The 22388-nt window shown below is 40.9% G+C and overlaps 1 protein-coding gene across 2 annotated transcripts in view; it reads right to left on the bottom strand.

Moving 5' to 3' along the window:
- Nucleotides 1-1534: 1534 nt before the first annotated feature.
- The window catches only part of MAP7D3 (MAP7 domain containing 3), a 45292-nt gene continuing 24438 nt past the window's right edge, over nucleotides 1535-22388 (bottom strand). The window contains exons 7-20 of one of the 2 annotated variants that reach the window (XM_075435831.1): nucleotides 20890-20991; nucleotides 18551-18649; nucleotides 18049-18147; nucleotides 16871-16996; nucleotides 14644-14789; nucleotides 14140-14270; nucleotides 13326-13570; nucleotides 8431-8566; nucleotides 7157-7337; nucleotides 5896-6000; nucleotides 5582-5635; nucleotides 4535-4628; nucleotides 3891-4089; nucleotides 1535-2760 (exon numbers count right to left, since the gene is read on the bottom strand). In XM_075435831.1, the coding sequence (XP_075291946.1) occupies nucleotides 2451-2760; nucleotides 3891-4089; nucleotides 4535-4628; nucleotides 5582-5635; nucleotides 5896-6000; nucleotides 7157-7337; nucleotides 8431-8566; nucleotides 13326-13570; nucleotides 14140-14270; nucleotides 14644-14789; nucleotides 16871-16996; nucleotides 18049-18147; nucleotides 18551-18649; nucleotides 20890-20991 (2027 nt within the window). In that variant the 3' untranslated portion in view covers nucleotides 1535-2450. Of the gene's footprint in view, nucleotides 2761-3890; nucleotides 4090-4534; nucleotides 4629-5581; nucleotides 5636-5895; nucleotides 6001-7156; nucleotides 7338-8430; nucleotides 8567-13325; nucleotides 13574-14139; nucleotides 14271-14643; nucleotides 14790-16870; nucleotides 16997-18048; nucleotides 18148-18550; nucleotides 18650-20889; nucleotides 20992-22388 lie in introns of both variants that reach the window. The other variant, XM_075435832.1, reaches the window with a different exon arrangement.

The following is a 22388-nucleotide window of genomic DNA, read 5'->3' as shown; positions in this document are numbered from 1 at the left end:
TGGATGACTCATCTGAAGTCTCAGCCAGTGGGTTCCGCAGGGTTTGAGACAGCTATTCTTTACAGTAATCACTTATCCAGTATATCGGTTACAGGAGACAGAAGAACAAGACTGCATTATTTTAGTAGCAATTCTCAGAAGATGCTTAGTTAATCTCTCCGTGCTGTAAAAAGCAGGCAGGTTTAGGTTAAATAGATTACTTAATGCAGGCTTTAGGGGAAGGGAAATAGATATGCAGCTTGCAGCCACTGTTATAAAGCTAGAACAGGAACACTTAGAATAATTAACATGAACAAAACATGACTTCAGTGTCTAATACTGTTATGTACACAATAAAATAATACTTCCATGAGCGTAGATAAACTTAAATAAGTAATTCAAAAGGAAAACATTTTTAAAAGCATGACATTAAACTGCACTGTGACAGACATACCTAGGGACTCAACATTTTTGTAACACATTAGTGCATATGCTGTAAAATGCTTTGATGTTTGCCAATAGATTAAAACATATTAGTGATGGAACAATACTGCATTTTGTAACTGCCAATATTTTCACGTTAGAAAATCAGGAATTAATTTTTCTTCTCCATTCAAAATCGAAGATACTAAATTTTAAGTTTTTAAATAGCACATGAACCAACAAGTTAACAGTGTTTTTCTAGAACATTACAAAGGGGGTTCAGCTTTCACTGAATTTTATTTCATCAAGTGCCATTTTCGGAATACGCATAAATCTGTTCAGCAGCTAACCGGGGAGCCTCCAGTGGCGCGCTGCTGTACATGACACTGATACGTAAAAAAAAAAAGACTCAAACAGGTTACTGTAAAGTCTGTAAAAGGGAAACAAGTGACATTTGAACAAGGAAATGTTCTCTAACACTCAGCTAAACGAATGGAAAAGGAACATCAGCACAACAGTTTCCCTGAAATGTTTCAAGGTGCAAATCCAGAAGTTTGCCATCCCTCCCCTGCTGTTTTTTGCAAACTTGCAGATGGATAAAGGTAAACAAGCAGCTTTTCAAAACAAGGCCTTCGGTACTTGATAAAACACTGGATTACTGCAGTGCAATCAGATTATTTCCAGGTCTCTAGTGTTCACAGTTCTGTCCAAAGAGCAAAGAGAAGAAAACATTTAACGATCGTAACGGTGTGTATGCCACATATGTCTAGCATCACGGACAGAGTCCACATCCAGGGTCAGCGAGCACAGGACCACCTGGTTACTTACGGTCCAAAATCAGCGCAGTTGCCTTTTCTTTCTTTAGATATGAATATTAGTTTTCAAAGTTATGTACATAATTCTTAAACCGTATTATGTCTACACGTTTTCACATTCAAAATTAAAAGACAACACTTACTTCACTAAAAAGTTAATGATTTTGTTCAGAACAAAATGTGATCAGCAGTATCACATTAAATCCTCCTATTCCCACAGCCCAATTAGTCATGGCCTCAAGGAAAGTCTCAACACAGCTATGTCTGTGGGACTAAAATTCACAAGACGCAGAGTGACAGAGGAGACTCAGAAACAGTTCAGTCTAGAAAAGTGCTACACTTTAATCAAAAAAAGTGCCACACATTGCTTAAAGAAAACGTGGATAACAAGTCTTGTTTTTTCCACTACCATTCATTTCAACTGTTCACGCAGTCATTTATCTCATGGAAAGAGATCTCCTGCTGTGAGTACACCCATTCGGGGTTCAGCTCCAACACCAGAGAAGTTTAGTCCTACGTAAACTAGCTTACTGAAGCCTCTCTGACACGCTAAGCTGTATGGCATCAGGGTATGGCTTCTCAAGTACGTGTGGCTTCAGACACAGCCCTGCTTCTTTCAGAAAATTGAGAGTATTGTGTGTGCAGCTTTATTACTCCTCCCAACATGTAACACAACCATCTGTGGAATTTAAGGTTGGTGTTACCCCCCCATCAGGGAAGTGAAAGACTATTCTACAGTAAGTAGAGAGGACAGCTACTACCTTGCCAGAGCCTGGAGAGGCCTTGTAAGACCATGCCGGTCAGCATCAGAAAGTTACAGAACACGCCTAGGAGTGGAAAGGTCTTGTCTGTAGAGTTACATCAGACACCTTTTAAACTGTTAGTATCTTCAAAAGTAACATGTGCCACTTAAGACATCTTAGAAAAGCCTAAAAATACAACAAATGGGCTTGAGTGCTGGTAGGAGATACAGGAGCTTCCCAGGGGCTCAGCTGTGTCTTTGGCAGAGCCTTAATGTCGGGCCTTAGCTGCTGTCCAGAGCAAGTCCCTAAAAAGGCATCAGTTGGTGACTCCTTTTGACAGAACACAAGTTACAAGCACTAAAGAAGGAGCTTTCCCTCCAGTCTACACATTGGAAAAAGCGCCTTGACAATAAGAAGCTGAAGTTAAGGCAAGGAGAGTAAAATGCAAGGAAGTTCATTACCTAGCCAGAGGAAGAGACAGACAGGGAAATCAGCTTGGATTACCTGATGAAGCATCTATAGGTTTGGTCAATGAATTCACTGCACCGTCTTCCTCAAAAGCCAATTTGGGACTAGAAGGCATTGTAGCAGCATCATTCAAGTTTTGATTACAGTTACCAGCAGAGATGCTGTCCGAGCTCAGTCTGGTTGACTTGGAATGCACTCCAACGTCAATGAACTCCTCGAAAGTCCACGGACCAGATTTTCCATTAAGATTCTGAGTAAGTCCAACTGTATGATCAGCTTCATTAACAGCCAACTTCACTGAGTCATCAATAACCATTTCTTTTGCAGGATGGCTAGAAGGAAAAAGGAATGCATGCTTGTGTTACAATTTCTGCATGTTTAACGTTTAGATTTATTACAGGCCAGCCAATTAACAGCCTGCATACTTTGCAAAGCACTGAATATCCTGAAGGGCATTCCCCGACAAGCTCCTCCAGCTGCCAAGCAATCTCCTCGCTCAGAGCCAGTGGGGAAGAACGACTCACCAACATATGCTCACTTTTTACTACACTAATAGCTCTCAGGTAAGGTCTGGCTCCAGAAATTTCATTTAAGAAAGCAACAAGTTTAAAGCCCTGTACAATTAAAACCCTGTTTTAGTAGTGTGCATTTTTCCTTTTTTCTCCAGTTAAGACTTTTAAAACACAAAACTGAGCCTCACAAGACTAGCAATACCTAAAAGAGAAAACTCTAAATCCAAATCAGAGCGATCAATTTTCATTCATTCTGAAGAAAATTGTGAAAAAGTCTTTATATTCCATCATTGGAGGAATAAAATGAATTTATCATCACTTTAAAAAAAAAATGAGTTCACAATGTCATTTCTAAATCATCAGCATTTAGATGAGCAAATGGAACAAGCGTCAGAGGACAGATTTTCCAGTAGTAGACGGAAATGCTTTATGTTCAAAAAAATAAAATTTGAAATACTAAAAAAAAAAAATCCCATTTAAGAGAGGTTTTTGTGTTTTATTTGGTGTTTCAGCGCAACTGAAACTGTTCTAGAGCCTTCTACAGGTTATTCTTCCTTTTCAGTGCTGTCCCCCTCCCTCTTTACCGTTTTGTCAACGCAAAGAGCTGCTGGCCATTCCAAGTGAAAAGATTTCAAGGCAACATTGTGCTCTATGAGTAACACCGTGCTGCCGGCTGTGCGTCTCGCTTCTTCGCACAGCCAGTACTGCGAACACAGTGCCATCTACACAAACAACTGTCCTGAACTACCTGCCTCCTCTTGAAGCAGTAAACTGACAGCACGCACACGCCATGTGCCTAGAGCAAGCCAGAGAAATACCATGAACCTAGCGGGGTGCAAAATTCGATGCAACGCTACATACAGCACTAAATTTAATTTACACATGGAGAGGGATTTCTCCTGTGACAAGTAACCACTCTGACAGTAAAGTGGCCACCTACACAGACGCACCTGGAATCCTTCAATTCAGTAACAAGCAGAGACCCATCATCACTTTTTACATCGCCTCCATTCATAAATACTTCACCGTCCTTCAACTCTGACACATCTTGTTCCTCAGATTCCATAGAGATCAAGCTATGCGCAGTCTCTAAACAACCTTCTGCTTCCCCCTTGACTTCCTGAGATAAGTCAATGCCATTTAGCCTTCCTGAAAGTGGGAGGGAAAAAAGAAAGGAAAAAGAGTGAGCTTCAGTAACAGAACTGCTATTCTAAATGAATAAAATCCAAGTGCCAGAATGACCTTTCCTAGCCAAAACTTGAGGCATTTGGTTTTGACTGAGTAATTTCTCTGTAGACGAGCTGCCTATAACAACATGAAACTTGTTTTCATCTTTAAAAATACACTTGTAAAAGAAAGCATGCTGCCTGCATTTCACTCTGAAATAATTTTTGCACTTCATCATTTTGACTGTCTCCTGTGTTATGGAACAGGCAATGATCTACCCTCTATTCAAGCAGAGAGCCTCCTGGCATTTCTGCATCTTGGATCTCTGACCATCACAGTGTTATTAAATGACTGACATCTTTAACAATGCTTAAACATCACTGAGACACTGACTGCTGCTTAGACCTGACTCATCCAGTTTCCTTACCTGGTTGATCAGGCTTGTCAAGACCCAGCTCCTCCTCCTCTTCAATATCGTCTCCCTCCATAGCCTCAGAGGCAGACCTGCCTTCATTCTGCAACTGAAGTGCCGGACTGTTACTCAGAATAGCTCACTACCACCCAGCATTTCACAAACAGCTCAGGCACAGCTCCTGCGCAGGACTGCTCTGTGCCCAGCAGTAAGGCCACACCAGTCTAGAGGCTCACAGACAATCAGGTCACCCAGCAACACGTGCTCTGCTGAGCCAGAGCCTGTAAAGGAATGTGGGGGCCCACATCTCCTACCTATGAGCTACTCCCGAGTTCCTTCCCCCTCATTCTTCCAAGATATGTGCTAGATATGTATTGATTTTCGGCTATGAGACGACTTGGGTCTTTGAACGTTCAGAGAATCACATAATACCTTGGGTTGGAAGCGACCTTTAGAGGTCATCTAGTCCAATCCCCCTGCAGTGAGCAGGGACATCTTTAAATAGACCAGGCTGCGCAGAGCCCCGTCCAGCCTGACCTTGAATGTCTCCAGGGATGGGGCCTCCACTAGAAGACCACCAACTGCTCCTCAATTATGCATAATTTACCACAAACTTTAGGTCATTACATTAGCAAAAACACATCCCGTTTATTGTAGCAATCCAAGGGGCACTCCAGATTTGCTTTAAGCAAACAGATGAAGCCGGGGATTTAAGTTTTCTGGGGAAAAATAGCCCCAGCAGGATGCACAGTTTGGGGAAAAAAAAAAAAAAAAAAAATCCCTTCCTAATCAGTGTTTTTTTAACCAATCTGCAAGCAACACCACCAGATCACATTCTTTCCATCTGCCTGGAAGTGAAATGCATCAAAGACTTCTGGTCAGAACAAGTACAGCAGAACAACGCGTGCAACGGGAAGCCACTGAGAATCATTCCGCTGCACCCGAACTTTGCCCTTCACATGGAAGCCAGCTGGTGTCAGGATAACAGAGGAAGGCAGGCTACAAGGCCAAGCCTTCTCTGGGAAGGGCCTATTCTGTCATTATACAGATCCAAACAAGTACCTTCAATTCGTTTTGATCCGATTTTCGGGTTCTTTTCATTATTTCTTCAATTCTCTGTTAAAACAGGGAAAATATTTCCAATGACATGCAGATCTTTATATTTCAGCATTCCAGTTTAAATTTTCATCAATCATAATATATTTTCCCATTTCATACATTTACTTTTTTTTTCCCACCGTTTTTAAAGCTCACAAGCCAGAGTTGGCTTTTTTTAAAGAACACACGACTCAAATGCATCCGAGACTGCCTGTCGAGTTTAACACCTCAACCACTATTTTAGGGTGAGAAACTTCTCTGCTTTCAAAACAGCACACCTTTTTTCTTTCAAGCCTTTCCTGCATATTTTGCTGCATAATTCTCTCTCTCTCCAGACGCTGTCTTTCAGCCTCTTCTTGAGCTTTTGCTTCAGCTTCTTCTCTCTGAAAATAAAACAAGAAGAGAGCACCCAGTGCACAACTCATTCCGAAGAGTCGAAAGCAGAGCTGTTACAGAGATTCTGGTTCAACACGGACAGGAACTTCAATCACTATTTAGTTTTACCATACATTGCAGCTAAATGCCAATTACCCAGCTACTGACATGAAATATATATTACTATGGCATTCAGAAACTGATCTGAATAGAAGAATAATGTACATGGCTATACCGTGATTATGCAAATATTCTGGATATTGTTGAGCTACCCAGGGTTCAAACTATACTTCACATTGAGGATCTGTCTAGCATGGATAATTTACAAAGCAACAAGACAGCAATTAAATTCTAAATGTGGCAAGGTTAACTTCAAAATCTTGGCAGTCAGGTATTACTACTAAGATACTTGGTGCTGAGCATCTTCTGTTCCTTCCACACTGGAAAATCTTTTCCAGTATGACTGGAGAGAAGACAGAAGTATACTTAACACTCTGAGTAATTGTTATAAACTTCAACAAGCTTTTAAAGAAAAGTTCAGACACACATCAATGCTACCCATAAAATATAGCTCTTCAAACACAAAGAAGTTCATTGTAAAACTGCCTTAATTTTCAAAATTATTCTAATTTAAAGAAAGTACACTTTCTGCAAGACACCGCCCTTCAGTTAGCAGGATGCCTTTGTAAAGGTACACAGATATTGGCTGTGGAGGACTATTTAGCAATCGGCAAAGCAGATTTGGAAACACTACCAATCTTTTACATGAATCGGAGCAAGCCAGATGACTTTCCCGACAGACCACCACCTCATAATCCGTAGCAGTAAGCTGGTGAAGCCACCTCGTAATCCGTAGCAGTAAGCTGGTGAAGTGGGCTCAGTACCAATGTTTTATGTATGCAAAATAGCATCCCAGATGGCTAAAAAAAGAAAAAAATTTGCTTCTGCCCCACACTTCAATTTATCACATGTTAAAAAACCAAATCACATAGACTAGGGCAAGGAAAGGACTTCAAAACACTCTCAAATCCATCTCGGACAAGATGAACTCTGCTTTACAGCATTTGTCAAAAATGTTTTGCGACAGAAAATCAAAGACAACCCCCTCAAAACATGTCAGCAGCTTGCATGAGGAATACAGTTGGAGCCTACAGATAAGCAGACCTGGTGCTGAAGCTCTGCAAGTTTTTCCTGCTCTTCGTGTTCTCGGCGGACCCTCTCCTCTTCAGCTTGTCTTTGCTGTTCTTCATAAGCCAATCTCTTTTCTTCCTCCTGTTTGCGGAGCTCCTCCTCCCGTCGTGCTTTTTCCTCAATTGCTCTCTTGGCCATTTCTTCTTCTTTGATTCTAGTGTTTCCAAGATATAGATTACCAACTCGCTATTTATTTCTTTCGTAGTGTGCATGCACAAGACACACTAGGAAATCAAGGAAGTTCTAAGCTATCCAACCACAGAATAACTATGTAAAGATAGTTTTCTGGTGTGAATTTACAAATGCCACCATTCAAACACGTCAAAGGTAACTTCAAAGAAACTACACAGATGTTCTTTGCTGACTAAGTCAAGGCCAAGGCAGCTTGCTCCAATAATGGAATGTTTGATTGAGAACAGGATTCGGTGACAGCTGTTTAATAAATACCACCTGCATCCACAACATGAATGAAGCTTCCAATCACTGTCAAACAAATTCAGCTGGATCTTCTAAAGACTGTTTCTTCTATAGTCTAAATTCCAGATATACTGGAGGTGTACACTGTCAAATTATGCAGACGTACACAACAGATCTGACACTGTATGTCTGATAAAACATCTGTAGCAGGCTATATGCAAGTTTATGACACCTTCATACCCCTGAATGGAAAACAGACAAAATCTAATGTTCTGTAATGTTCACAGAAGCACAGACAGGTGACCCCTGATCTAGAATACAGTTAGTCAGCACAAAGTTAATATATTTTTTTTAACAACTTCCATGCAGTGAACCAAATGTACACCAATTTATCACTTTGCATTATTTGGATGCAACATTTCTGATCCAGATTTAGGATCGCTAGCGTGAGATTTAATGTACCACCAAACCACTGCCTGAAATCATCAAAGGAAAGTTTAACAGAGAGAGGTTGACTATTTCAAGACAACAAAACAAATACAAATGGTATAAAAAGCACACTCTAGTTTTGAAATAGAAGCATGAGTGGTGACTGGAAGGAAAAAGCAGCACAGGGATCGTTCATTATGTATACACTGAGATACAGGTTAACGATACACACAGCAGCCCGTCCCATCTCAAATGGTGCTAGAGCCTGTCTCTCTGCTTCAGGAACTGCATTAGGATTTACAGGATCTTAAGTCAATGCTTAGGAAACATATAGAGCTGAAGGGTCCACTCCAACCACAGCCCACCACTGAAAGCATGCCTGCCTTCGCCAGAGTAGTTACCTTTCCTCTTCCTGTCTCTGAATTCTTTCTTGGTCTTCACGCTCTCTTTGCTCCCGTGCTAGACGACGTTTCTCTGCCAAGATTTTAGCAGCTTCTTCAGCTGTGGTGGTCCCTGCTACTGTTTTGCTACCTGATTCTGTAAAGGTTAAAACAAACTGCTGTTAAAAAGCCCCAGTAACGTAAAATTAAGACGTTATCACTGCGAGATGAGATTTTTCTTTTGGCCAACTGACCCACAATCTTTCCATTGGTGCTCATCACTCAGCAAGTACACCTTGTATCTAAATGCCCACAAAAGCCAAAAGGGGAGTCCCTAAAGAGATGCAGAGCCACAACATCTCACTGACACCGCAATAATAACTCATTTCAACTACACCGATCCAGCCATATTCTAGATGATACAGTTAAAGCTATTCTCCAGTTACTATAGTACTTTAAAACATATTTCTAAAAAGACACATTTATTCTATGACACTTAAAAACACGTAAAAGAAAACTGAAAAAAAATACTGCTTTAGGAAATGCACTTAACTTCCTTCTAATAAAACTGAACGCACATGACTTGAAAGAGGAAATATTAATTTTTGACTTTCTTGTTTCATAATATTAACATAATGCCATTATATTTATAGAGTATATTAGGGTGCAAATAATCACCATGCTGTCCGGCCCTGAAGGCACATACTAATGACTTCAGTAATACCGTTATTTCTACGCATTTTAGCAACAAATCAGTTTCCAGCTTTCATGGAGATAAAAACAGCTCCAACCACCAGGTTAGTAGATATTTGTACAGTCCTGCAGCTTATGTTTCTTCGTGTCCTGCCTGGTGTTATGGTCAGAGGTATTATACATTATATATGATAAAATTTATATACATTAATTATTTCTATAAATTATAGATTAACATTAGGGAAAAAGACACCCTTGCCATCAGTTGCTCTCAATATATATTGAAAGAACTCTGATTTTTATCAGTTATTCCCACTGTCTAGAAATACTACCATTTGAACGTGGCTAAAGAGCTGATCATCTGAATATTCAGTGAATTAGCTCTTGGAGTCAGTAGAGCAATATCATCATAATGTAGGTGAGGACCTGCCCTTCTTCTTTTTGTCTTTCACAAATCAGCACACTTATGTTTGCTTAACGTTTATAAAGCCTTCAAGCCAAGGTAATTTTAATGAACAATGACATCAGGGTTTCATCAGTTATTTCACTTCTGTCCTAAACTCAAATCATTCAAAACACAACGCCATCATTAGGAACTTTAATACCTGAAAAGCTGCTTAAGCCCCATGGACACGTAATCACTACCTGTAGCTGTAGGACACAATTACACAGCATGCACCCAGAGCAGCTGAATCACTGCAGTGTTTTATGCACAAAAATTGTTCTTGCAGTCCTAGGAAAAGCATTGCAACACACAGAGTGCAGTCACAGAGAGGTCTTCTAAAATTTAGATTTATCCAATGCTGATAAAGAACCACCTCCCCAGGACACACATGGCTTCCAATATGGGCAAAAATGCAGTCATGTTGCTGCAAAGAAGAATCAGCCACAACACTTCCAAATTTGAACTCAGTCAAAAGCGGTTCTCCTCCTCCTCATCCCTGAGCAGGAAAGACCAGTCCTTCGCAGTGAAAAGAACCATCACCAGGATCTGCCCACCCAGGACTTGCACGTACTAAGTGCTTCTCTTCCCATATTCTGCAACTTTCTTTTTTATTTAAAGGAGGGACATTTCATTTAGAGTTGCCATGAAGAAATCAAAATGCCTCTCTTCTCCTCTACCACCTGAGCATCTTGCCAGTTCAGACCAGTCACTTTTTACAGCAGAGGTCATATTCTGTTAAGCACTTGCACAGCAACCAATGCCACAGTCCTGTTTTAACAGCACCGGAACTTCAGGCGTACCAAAATCGGTTGACATTTAATGTCAGGTTATACCTGCCCCCAAAACCTAAATAAGACAACTTAATCCTCAACAAGAAGCCTAAAGGTTTTAGGCTTTTAGGTTACAGCATGATAAGATAGCTTGAAATATGATAAATATCTGGTATCGAAAATGATAGCAGAAAATTAGTAATAATGATTCAGACCACCACAGATATGGAAACAACAGGGGACATAAAACCAAAAGAGAGGGCAGGAGACCTGAAGTCTATGGGGGATCTTCCCATTGCATTTTCCCTTTTGATGCTTTACTGATGTTTTCTATATGGTTACTTCAATAGTGCTTTCATCTTCATGCACCCCTTGTACAGCCCGTTTCCACAGGCCAGGACATGGGACTTCCCAACATGATTGCTAACATGCCTTAAGAAGATTCTTCCAGTGTTTTATACTCAGCTCCATTTTCCTTGTACTCCCACTGTTATTCCTGATAAGAACTGCCTTCTTCTCCAAGGACCTTTCTGTGATGGAAGGGGAAAGAGGGAAACAGGCAAGAGATATGTCCCAGAACAATTGCAAAATGCATCTACAGGACTGACAGCTGATCTGTTGGCCTTACTTAATTCTAGCCCGTGGTTTAAGAGCAGAGAGGCACAATTAAGGTACTTGCGGCCATCAGGAATACGGACTGCCTTTAGGCAGTTCCTCTTCAGCAGTATCTGCCTGCCAACTGAGTAGCAAGGATGCAGAAGATCTGCAACTTGTGAAGAGGTGGAAGCCGAACCTCCTCCTCTTCTCCCATTGATCTGTAATTTTTTTTTTTTTTAAGAAGGTAGAGAAGAATAGTACACAGATCTGCTATGTGAGGAGAAGCTGGTGTCAGTTCCTTATCGGACTGTTATTTTCCAGTTTGACAGGAAGAACACAGATATGCTTGTGTTGTAGTCTTAGTTGGATGGAGGGAGGATTCCAACAGATTTCAAGGCAAGCCATTTATTCACAATTTATCTAGGAATCATATTCCAAAGCCTTCACTACCCAGCTACAAAAAAAAGCGAGGCTCCATGATAGATTACTACCTATCATCATGCACAAGGTGAGAGCCTGTGAAGGAGCACTTCTTATGCTTTCAGTTGAAAGAAGCCTTTTAACTTTCAGAGAAGCTGCAAAAGGCTGCTGCCAGAAATGGCAAGTGCTCCAAGTCACTGAAAAATGTAAAAGTGTTTCACTGCAGAACAGTATATTTTAGTAGGAAGACACAAAAAAAACAGGACAAAGACTTGATTGCTATCTGTCAGCAACAGGCAATCAAGTTTATTTTGAAGGAGAAGAGATGGCATGAAGATACAAGTACACAAAGCCAAAATTAGGTTGAACCTACAAGACCTAGAGACTGCTTTGCCACATGCCATTCACTTGTGCGCTCTGACTTCTGAAGCTGTCTGGAATATGGTATTGCACCAACCCACAGGCTGAACTGCCTACACAGGTGTGCAAAATGAAAAATGCCTTGAAAACTGAAAGCAACTTTTTCTTTTCAAAAACATAGATTTTGCCTCACTTAGCAATATTGCAGTGTACCGAAACATCCAAAGAGATCAATGAAATAATCTCTACGTTGAAGAACATGCCCACTATTTCCTGATCTTGTACGTGCCAACGAAAAAGAGCTTCACCTAGTCCCAGTATGAATCACTACAAAGATGACTAGATTGGAGACTGGCCATAAAATAAAATGGAAACAGATAAGCTGGGTTAATACAGTTCCAGAACAACTGGAAGATACAGGTTGCTATGGAGGTTTCAACCAACCTATGATTCTACTCACAACTGATTATGCCCCCCCTGAGGCACGCAAGACATTTATCACAGTCATGTAGCACATCGAGGGACGGACATTCTGACTGCACAGATGAATGATGTGACACTGAAGACGGATGTGCAACTTCATACAAACATCCACATTTGACTATGACATCCAGGCTTCCTTCTAGAGGAACACATGCTCAAAGAACTGTACCACAAATGAGTTCTTCAGCTGACTAACACTAGTTCACATCCAACACTGAGCAGTGTCGGGAAGAACCTCGGAAATCAGAGACAACTGCAGCAGCTGAGGAACGCACAACAGGAACTGCACATGCAGTAATGTGCAGCAAGCGTATGTTCCCACTTACCTGGCATCTGAAGGATTTTCACCCCCCGTACTGCCCACTGGCTGTAGCTTAAATTCCAGAGATGCCTCCTTTTCGTGTTAAGTCTCCCCTAAGTCCTTCTCCACAGAGAAGTGCCTGCCAGACCCCATCAGAAGGCTCTCCCAGCTTATGTTCTGGAGATGGCAGATGGCGTTCTTCCAGTAAGAGGGACAGAGGCTGTGCTTACTTGGCATGATGAAGAGGATGAGGAGACTAACTGCTTCTCCAGAATACGGCTCTCCTTAATCTACCAAGATAATTTCTCAGTGTGATCCGTGCACTGACGACTTCTTCCTGAGGCAGCAATGATTATACATTCACTGGAATTGAGACCAAGGCAGCCTTCTAGCTTTGTGAAAACTGGTGCTCAGCCTGTGATGCACCAATAGCTAATTTCTTCCTCCAAGCAGGTCACCACACAAGCAATTTTAAGAACTACTGACTGGAATGAAAGACTTTTGCATCGTTTAACTATTGACTTTGCAAACCTAAACTAGTAGATCTCTCTGCTAGTGTGGCTGAAGTCCAGAAGGCAAACAGGATTTCTGCTTTTTTTAAAATTATAGTACAAGCAATAATATTGAAAGCTCCTGACATAAATCTCCAAGTCAAATAAACTGACTACAGCACTAAAATCCACAACCAAAAGTCATGCCACATAAAATTATTGTATAAATAATCAGCTTCCACCTTAAAGCTTCCTACCCTCCAGTGGTCTGCCTCGTGAACACATTATTTCACTGGTCCTAGTACACACTGGAGATGTCTTGAATAAGAGTGCATCAGTCACTGAGAAACACTCACCTTCTTTGGCCTTTGTGCTAGCTGCTACCGCGTCCCTGTCCGAGGCTGGTGAAGCACCTTGATCTTGTCCTGTTCCTTCTGTGCTCTTATCCTTTGGTTTGCTCTCTGCTTCAGTTTTCTTTTTGGTAATATTTATAACACCTGGTGTCAGAGGTGGACGCTGGATGGGTGCTGGTTTAGAGACTGGAGTAGGAGATGGTGGCCTTTGTTTTGACACGCTAGGCGAAGGTGGGCGAGTCTTTTGTCTGCTGAAATAAAGAACATTTTTCAGGGCTAACAAGGAAAACCTCAAACACGCAGCTGAGGACAGCAGTCTACTTCGGTTAGCACACATTAAGCACCTCACTTTCAAAAATAAATCCACGCACAAACTACTGGTGCCTTCCTCATAAAACTCAAATACAGGATTCCAAAATACCCTGGGCCCGTGGACTCGCTACTTGCGGGCTAACATCAAAGCAGGTCTGCTAGCCCAGACCTCCATTTACTCCGCATCAAGGATGAACACTGATTCCAATCCAAGAAACTTCCTACACCAACACAGGCAGATCAGCTCGCATGCACCCTGTTGGCTTTAGCGCACAGATCGTACAGAAAACCAGGGTATGTTTTGTCTGCACAAAAGAGACAAAGGTTCAAGTATGAGCTGCATCCCTACTGTGGAAAAGGAAAATTGGATCAAAAGTGAAGTCCTTACGCATATAAACATGGCATAGCGTAACTCATACAAAATTCTAACAGCACAGCTGTTTGAGGCAGGAAGCATCCTTCATTTTGTTCTGAATAAAAGCAGTTATTTAACCTGGACGCATACCTAACTGTAGAAGGTGATGGAGGACGCTTCACCAAATTAGCAGGAGAAGGGGATCTTCTACGGGCAGATACAGATGGCGAGGGAGGGCGTCTTAACCCAGAACCTGGGGATGGTTTTTCCGTCTCCGATTTCTAAGAAGATACATAAACCCCAAATAGCACTCACTCTCTAGAATACGTTACAGACAGAGCAGCTGCTACCACAACAAACATACAACTTCTCAAAAAGATGTACTTGACATTTTCTGATGTTCCAAACCATAGACCCAGTCAATATGGTACCCAAATTAAACTTTGGGAACTGTAAGCAGCAAACAGCAGGCCTTTAAGATACCAGAGAGATCAAGGACCACAAAAATACATTTTGATTTTAATACTGTGTTTCTTCAGCAAATGCTATTGAATATTTCAATAAGCAAGCAAACTGTTGAAACATGATCCCATCCTGAGCTGTTCCAAACCCCGACATTTATACAAACCTAGTTCCTGTGGATTTTCAACAAACCTGGGTTGAATCTGGTGAACTTGCATCAGATGAAGATAGAGAGGACTTCAATCTGTCGATGCTACGACTGCGCAGAGGCACTTTAGGAGTTGGGACTGGGGAACTGATGGAACTGGCTGAAGCTGAACGAGGACAGAGGTGAGATTCTATAAAAGTTAGGAATTTGACAAGACAAAACAAGAACCAAGTGCACAGCATAAGAACAGGAGAAAAGGAAGAGGGAGAAAGAGAGAGAGAAAGAAAGATTGTGTGTGTTAGAAACCGTACAGAGAAACACCACAGGCAGTGCACACTGCAATGGGTCACGGACACGGACACCACCACCACACAATTAGTACTTTGGAAGCAACAGCACCAAGAGTAAAACCATTTTGAAAGCAGCAGCCTGGAGTAGATAAAAATAAAATGCTTTTCCAAACAACATCTAAATTTGCAATACAGCAGTTTAATTGTAGTCAAGCTGCATCTAATCACAAATACTTCAGTTTTAATGGCTTAGCATCTTTCTTTACAAGTTCTTCATTACAGGTTCAAACTGTAAGCCTGTTTCCCCCATACTCAAGGAAGAAATCTTCCTTCTTTTCAAAGAGTGGTTATAAAGCAGCATTACATTAGGACTCTGAGCATTACATTACAAACTTTTCTTGTGAAATATGCATTTGTGCAACATTATTTTATTCTGCTTTCCCTCTCTGATCCCTTTATTACTATATTTGTGTGCCTTTATCTACATTAACAAACCAAAACAAGTGGTGTAAAAGAAACCTACCAAGAGAAAAAGGTGAACCATTAAACTAAAATACCTTTCCTACCTTAAGTGTCAATCTCTTCACACATAAGATATGGAAAGAAATTGTATCTTCTAATTACTTTTTTCACTAACATAATCATAGATGGATAAGCGTCCATAGACGTAAAAACATACTTCTGAAACCAGATATTGGATTTTTCTATAGTCTGAATAAATTGTGACAGATGCCAGCACTTAATTTTGTAACTTTCTGGAAAATACATTTTATTTTTATATTTACAGCATTTGTGCAAGGAGACCTGCATTCTGTTTGTGCATAGTTTGTGCTAAAGCCCAGGTACGTTTCTACTGAAACGAAGAAAGTACCTTTATGTAAACTGATCAAAATGTAAAAGTTGTCTTTAATTCAGCAATGGTGAATAAGTCACATGCTGTCAGTAACAGTGAAAAAGATGGTATTTCCCCACATGACATGAACTGAAATATTAATGGTAAAATAAAAGTGGCACATAGATAGGTGTGCAAAAATATGACCAGTGACTACAAACCAAAAAAGTAAAAACTGATTATTACACAAGGGGAACAGTGCAGTAATGTCACCGTTACCAACAAGGACCAAGTTAAGTGGCATAAGATAAAAAATGAAGATGGAAGAACATACTTGAGAGGAAACAAGCGAAACTGGGAATGCAAGTTGTAAGGTAAGAGAGGAGAAAGGACTCCACATTGGTTCCAGATATGCATTTACCTGGGCATTCTTACAATCAATAACAATTATAAGACGTGGGATGCAGCTGGGGTTTGCCCACAATGCAGAAATTCCTGCGCTACTACTACATTGAGCCACAGAGTGGGCTTATCAGCTCAGTCAGGACCAATAGGAAATTGCTCGAACCAGCCAGGGTTTCTCTACAATATCTTCTCCTCCTAGTATGCCTCTGCTTCTGTAATCAGCCTGAGTGCAGGCAGCTCAGGGCTCCCTGGGCTTAATATTAAGATAACCCCTTTGTCAAGTTCCTACAAACATTTGTGCCCCTAAAGAAATTTAGGCTTTGCACATATTCCTTTCAGCCTCCTTTGAAATTAGATGTTTGAGTTTTTTCCCTTTTATTTCCCAGCACTGTTCTCTGACCAATAAGTCGCAGACTCATTTGAGGGTGCGCCCAAATGCAGGTCTCTGCCAGTTAAAAAAACCCCAGACAAAATCCCAAATGAACACCAGCATCTGGTTCTCTGCAGAACAAGTAAACTGGCACTGAAGTTTAAAAGCCAGTATTATTCTATGGTTTTGTAAAGTAAACATGCAATGTTGCCTATGAATTTGTTATTACCGACCAAAGACAATACTGGATAAGTAATATTACACATAACCATACATTAACTGTCTGATTCACAGCACAGTTAGTGACTATCATGTAAGTTCTTGCTTGAAGAGCAACTGCATAAACCTTTCAGGCTTTGCTGCCCTCCTGTTACCTGAGGGATCTTGTCCATCAGCCGATAACGTAGCAGCACTTTTACTCCTAGCTAAGGAGGCCTGTGTGGGGGCGAGGAGGCGACTGATTATGCTACTGTCCAGAGGACTGAGCTGGGAGCGACGAGCTAAATGATGGGAACAAATCAAAAAGGATCCAACATGAAATCATATCATGAAAAAGACAAGCAGTACATAGCAAAGGAAGACTGAGAGCATTGCTGCAAATCGTAACAGTTGTGGAAGAAAAATACTTAAGTCATGGAGAGGGAAATCCAAACTAATGGCACAGAAGGGTTAAACACTGCAATCTCTTACGTTGCACTTCTCGCGCAAAGACTGGCATGCATACAACAGATATGAATGCTGAAGTCAGTCAAAATACGGAAAGTTTTTGACCCAGCTCTTCAGAGCTATATTCTCTAGATTGCAGGAATTCTGACATAATAAACAGAAGACTTGCAAGTCAAAGCAAATAGTTATCATCAGGCACCTTTTGCACATACAAATTCACATGGGCAAGCACCCATCATTCTCCCATAAAGGAAAGATTCTGAAGCAGAATATCACTTCCATGGTTGGCAATAGCTGCTAAAAAGAACAGTTTCAGAATTGTTAACTCAAAGGGAAAAACATGTTGGAAAAGTTGCTAGTCTTCAGCTTTAGGAAGAGTTCCTAGAAAAGAGGTTATTTGTAACCTGGTGGGGAATACACAGACCAAAAGAGACCAAAGTGAGAAGAGGATGCCTCCTTCGCTTGCATGCACAAAGTTCAGGCCAGCAGCAGGAACAGAGAAGTTGCTTTCAAACTGAATAATGAAAGAGAGCTTAAATAGTAAAGGTAAGATTTAACTAAGAAGTGAACACATCAGTGACGTTTTTACTATATTTTACACTTAAACCTACCAGCTTTCAAATACGTGTGTGTCTCAAAGACATTTTGCTCTTTACTTACAGTGCCATTTAACAAAGTCAAAGTACTTCTTACAGGATTGCTTTTTTGTGCAAAGGGAGAAATTTAATCTTTACCATTTACAATTTTATCTTTACCACTGGATAAATAAAAAGCCATTAAAAAGTCCTAAAAATTTAAGAACCAAATAAACTAGCAGAAGTAAGCCTACCCAAACTTTACTATGAAGGGCTTTAAAAAGAAATATTCAGCTTTATGCAACAACCACCTGGTTTTTCTTCCTTTTTCACTTTTTCTAGTTCTGGAGAGGACTGGGGTTTACTACTCATTCTACTCAAAGATGTACTCCTCTTCTTTTCTGTTCCTCCTAGAGATCAAGCGTAAGGAAGATTATTTTTAACAACATATTTCTATATATGATTTCCTAAACTGCCACTCCCATGTTTTGCTTTTGCCAAGAAATCAGCTAAAACCACCGATCTATCATTACAAAGCACAATTTTCTCATGAGCTAAATGGTTTGGCTACTATTTGTCTACTCCCCCCACCTTCCCACTTTTCAGACGACTGAGGCTGGTTTGCAGACAGAGTTACCCAATATCTGGCACTGCAATGTGCATAACAATTTATGCCACAGTGCACAGACTATACGCACAGCAGTGAAAGTCTGAGTAAAAACATTTATAATGAAACTGGGACATGGTTTAAAGTCTGCTTCAAATATCCCGTTTACTGCCTCCCAATTCTCAAAAGAAACTGGTTTCTAGCACCTTTCTGTTCCACCTGCGAACCTTTGAGTGCTGACTGCTGAGAATGTAGAGGAACTTTGTTATTCAGTCTGTTTAATGAGGCACTTCTCTTTGTGGTACCTGGAAGTGAAAGTGCATGGATTAATAATGCTGAAAAGCCTAGAAGCCCCCTCCAACACCAGCCCCACTTCCCTAAGATACAGAAGAGTAATTAAGTCACTTTGCAGCACGAATCCTTCGGAAGCAGGAAAACTGGATCAGGGAAGAATTACTCCATATAAACCATTATTTCTTATATTCCTGTATGTTACTGATCATAGCAGCAGGAAGCCAGTCTCAACAGACCTTGTCTGACCTACCGAGGCCATCCTTGTGCGCCTTTTAAAATAAATAATTTAAAAAGGCCATTGCTCACATTCTGTATGACTAAGAGCAAGAAACCAAGTGCTCAGCTCAGAATTAACAAAGAACACAACTGATTAAATACACCACTGATCCAGGGACAAGTGTCCTCCTCTCAGTTCCGCATTCTGCTCCTCCACCTTCCCAGGCACACACATACAGCAGCAGCAAACCAATTAATTCTGCAACTGTATTTTCGGTCGTTTGAATTTAGCCATCATTTACCAAACAGCCATTTCTTCTTGAGTGCCAGATCAAGAGCACAGAATGGCTCTAGATTGCCGTGGTGATCTAAACCAGTCAGTCAACCTCTGTATAGTTGGAGTTTCACTCAAATTTCTTGCATTTCAGCCCACCTGAGAGTTTTCCCTCCAAAGCGAACAAGGATTCACAAAGGATTTCAAGGTATGACAGTAAGATTGAAAGCAATCCCAATTAGTTGATAATTAGCGACTTCCTCTGTTAGCAGCTTAATTTGTACTTTACAGCCCTGTTTCTGACTCATGCTCAGAGCTGAACCCTGCAGACACATTATATATAAATATGATTTTAAATCACAAGCAGTCTCCAGTGACTCAGAGCCCCTGTAGCTATGCCAGTATAGATATATTCACTGATTCCCCTACCAGGCATATGATGTATCAGTTTTTCTGCCGCATCACCTCCTAACGTGAACCAGCAAAACCACTGTTAGCTGTGCCCATGTTAGGGATTCTTCTAGCACAGCTCATTTGATCAAAGGTTGTAGACTGACAGAACACTGCAGTGTAGGCCTAGCTGAACTTGTTTTCGTATTAAACAGCTCTTAGTTTATTAATGCTTTTGGTATTTTTTCCAAAATGACATTCGGCATACAGGCAAACTCCTATTGAACACTGGGAAGATTCCCCACAGGAAATCCCAGGCTAAAGCAAGCCGGTATGTGCTCATGCAAATAATTTTTATTTTTCTTAACACGTAGATTAGGACAATTCCTTGCGGCTCCTCATTTTTTTTGATTTGGAGAAGGGAGGTTGCCATGATTTACAGAATAACCCTGACGTAACATTCTGTCAGGTCTGTTTCACATTTCCTCTCTACAAGTAGCTCACATGTATCGGGACGGGGCAGAGGGGAGGAGGCATGGAGGAGACACACACATATAGGTTCACTAGAGTGGGAAAACCACAGATCTACGCCATCCTCTACATCCCTGTTAAGACTGGTTGGGTGGTGCACATTTTAAACATGCCATGCTGCAGTCAGGAGCTTCATCCACCCCAAAGCTGCAATTCAAAATGAGTCTTCAGACTACTTTACTGGGCTAGGAAATGATGTCAGAGCTGCGCACTATGGCTAAAACAACTCTAGAACTCCAGGTCAAAACAAAACAACCTCTTCCCACCCAAAAAACTCCCACAGGTGTCAAAAGTTTTTCATGCATCCTCCTCTATTTGGTTAAGGTAGAATTCTAATATTAACAGAAAGTGTGTGTCTATAGAGTACAGGACTGGCACAACTGAAATGTTAAAACTACCTTGATTTTTTCCTTCCCACAGGCAATCAAGTGACTGAAGCTGTCTAACAGAACAAGGCAAACTTTATTTCTGTACTATTTTCATTTTGGTGAAATTTTAGGGTGTGATTTAAGGCATGCAAATCCGTAAAGATAATGTGAAATGATCTGTGAATCATCATTCACCAAGATTCAACTTCAGTAAAACAATTACAGAAATAAAAATTAAAAAAAAACAGTGATCTTTACCGTTACTCTTCTCCTCTAACAGAGATCACATCAACTGGGTCAAAGCCCTCAACAGTCAAGCTGGATTAACAAATTGCATGAAATGCATTTGAGATCAAAGTATGAAGTGAGTTACAGAGGACGGGAGGAAAAGGAGTATCATTCCACCTCCTGTCTCCTCCCCAAGTAACAGTGAAGCAGTACACCTGCTACCAGCAGACACACAAACACTTACTTCGATCAGAAGCATTTAAAAGTGCTGCAGATGATGACAACCGTTTATTCATGACCGTTTCTGTCTGTTTGAGGTTTGCTGTGGAGGTGGACCGCTTGCTGGCTGTGTAGAGAAGTGCTTACTTTAGAATTCATCTTCATACCTGAGGAAGAACCTTTCACACACTGCTGTCAACTAACTTTGGAAGTATTACATCCTGAAAGCTGCTTCCAGGTTTGCTTCACGAGAAACAGAATTTTTTTTTCCCCCGTTTGAACAGACTTGGTACAATTAGCACCAGTTGTAACGTGCACAGAAAAGGCATTTAAGTTGAGTGGAGTGATGCCAAGATTTCAGGCACATGCATGCAAACAGGTGATTTTTAAACCCTGTGCTCCTAACATGTAAAGACAACAGCTACTGAGGTTGTGTGTTGTTACCAGACTGGCAAGACAGAGAAAGTAACAACAAAACCTGAATAACAATAATTTCTTTCTTTGTTCCTTCCACATAGGTATGTCAAAACAGTTTTTCAATCCTTAGTTAACAAAAACAAACCAAATGCTTTTGGAGGGATAAAACCAAGTCCTGAGGAAAGGCAATAAAGCATTCCTATTTCCAATTACTTCCCAAGGGTTGCTCCATTTTAGAAATTTCTGATTTATTTTTTTTTCCTCAAAAAAAGCTACTCCTTAAGTTAACGTTGCCTACCAGTTTTCTAACTCTTCTGAAAAAAATTGCCACAAGAAGCTTTTTTTTTTTGTGGCATGTGTATATGCACACACACACACATATATATACACATAAAAATCACATCTCACATGGCAAAATTTCAAGTTTACCACAAGCCAGATAAATACCTGCTTTTTAATTCAAATAATGTACTTTCAGGATGAACACTACTCCAGAGTGTGAAAGCCTTGGAAAAGCATGTACCTGTTGCTAAGGGAACTCAATAAGCAAAAAACAGTAATGCACACAAAGTAGTGGGGACTGGCATAATAAACAGAAGAAATTCTATACACCAAACACAAGTAATTGATTTTGCTGGCATACTGGACAGCAAAGATGATTAATGTGAACTCATTAGTGCTCAAGTACCAAAGGAAACAGCAGCACTACGCACCACAGAGGCAGCATCCTTTCCCTTTGGCCAGCATGCCACAGCAGCTCCTCACAGCAAGAGCCAGGACGGAGGGATCCCTACGGACAGCCCTGCCGCCGCATCGTACCGCTGACACACGCGCCCACCCCAGGCGTCCCGAGCTAGGGGCCTTCTGCAACACCACGCCAAGCGAGGTTTTGGAGCCGAAGCTATGGAAGTGGCAAGCTCTTGTCACAGAGAACAAGAGCAAGGTCCCCAAGGGGTAAGAGGGAGAAAAGGTGATCTATTGAATCACATTAAGAAATGAAGAGCTGAGCTTAGTAGGTACTTTCCAACATAACAAAAACAATTAAAAAAAAAGGCATTCTATGAATGATGCTTGAGTACTGGGATAATTAAAACAGCCTTGAGAGGT

The sequence above is a fragment of the Opisthocomus hoazin genome, chromosome 14, assembly GCF_030867145.1.
Source record: "Opisthocomus hoazin isolate bOpiHoa1 chromosome 14, bOpiHoa1.hap1, whole genome shotgun sequence".
NCBI classification, from domain to species: Eukaryota; Metazoa; Chordata; class Aves; order Opisthocomiformes; family Opisthocomidae; genus Opisthocomus; species Opisthocomus hoazin.
This window is presented reverse-complemented; position numbering and strand designations above follow the sequence as displayed.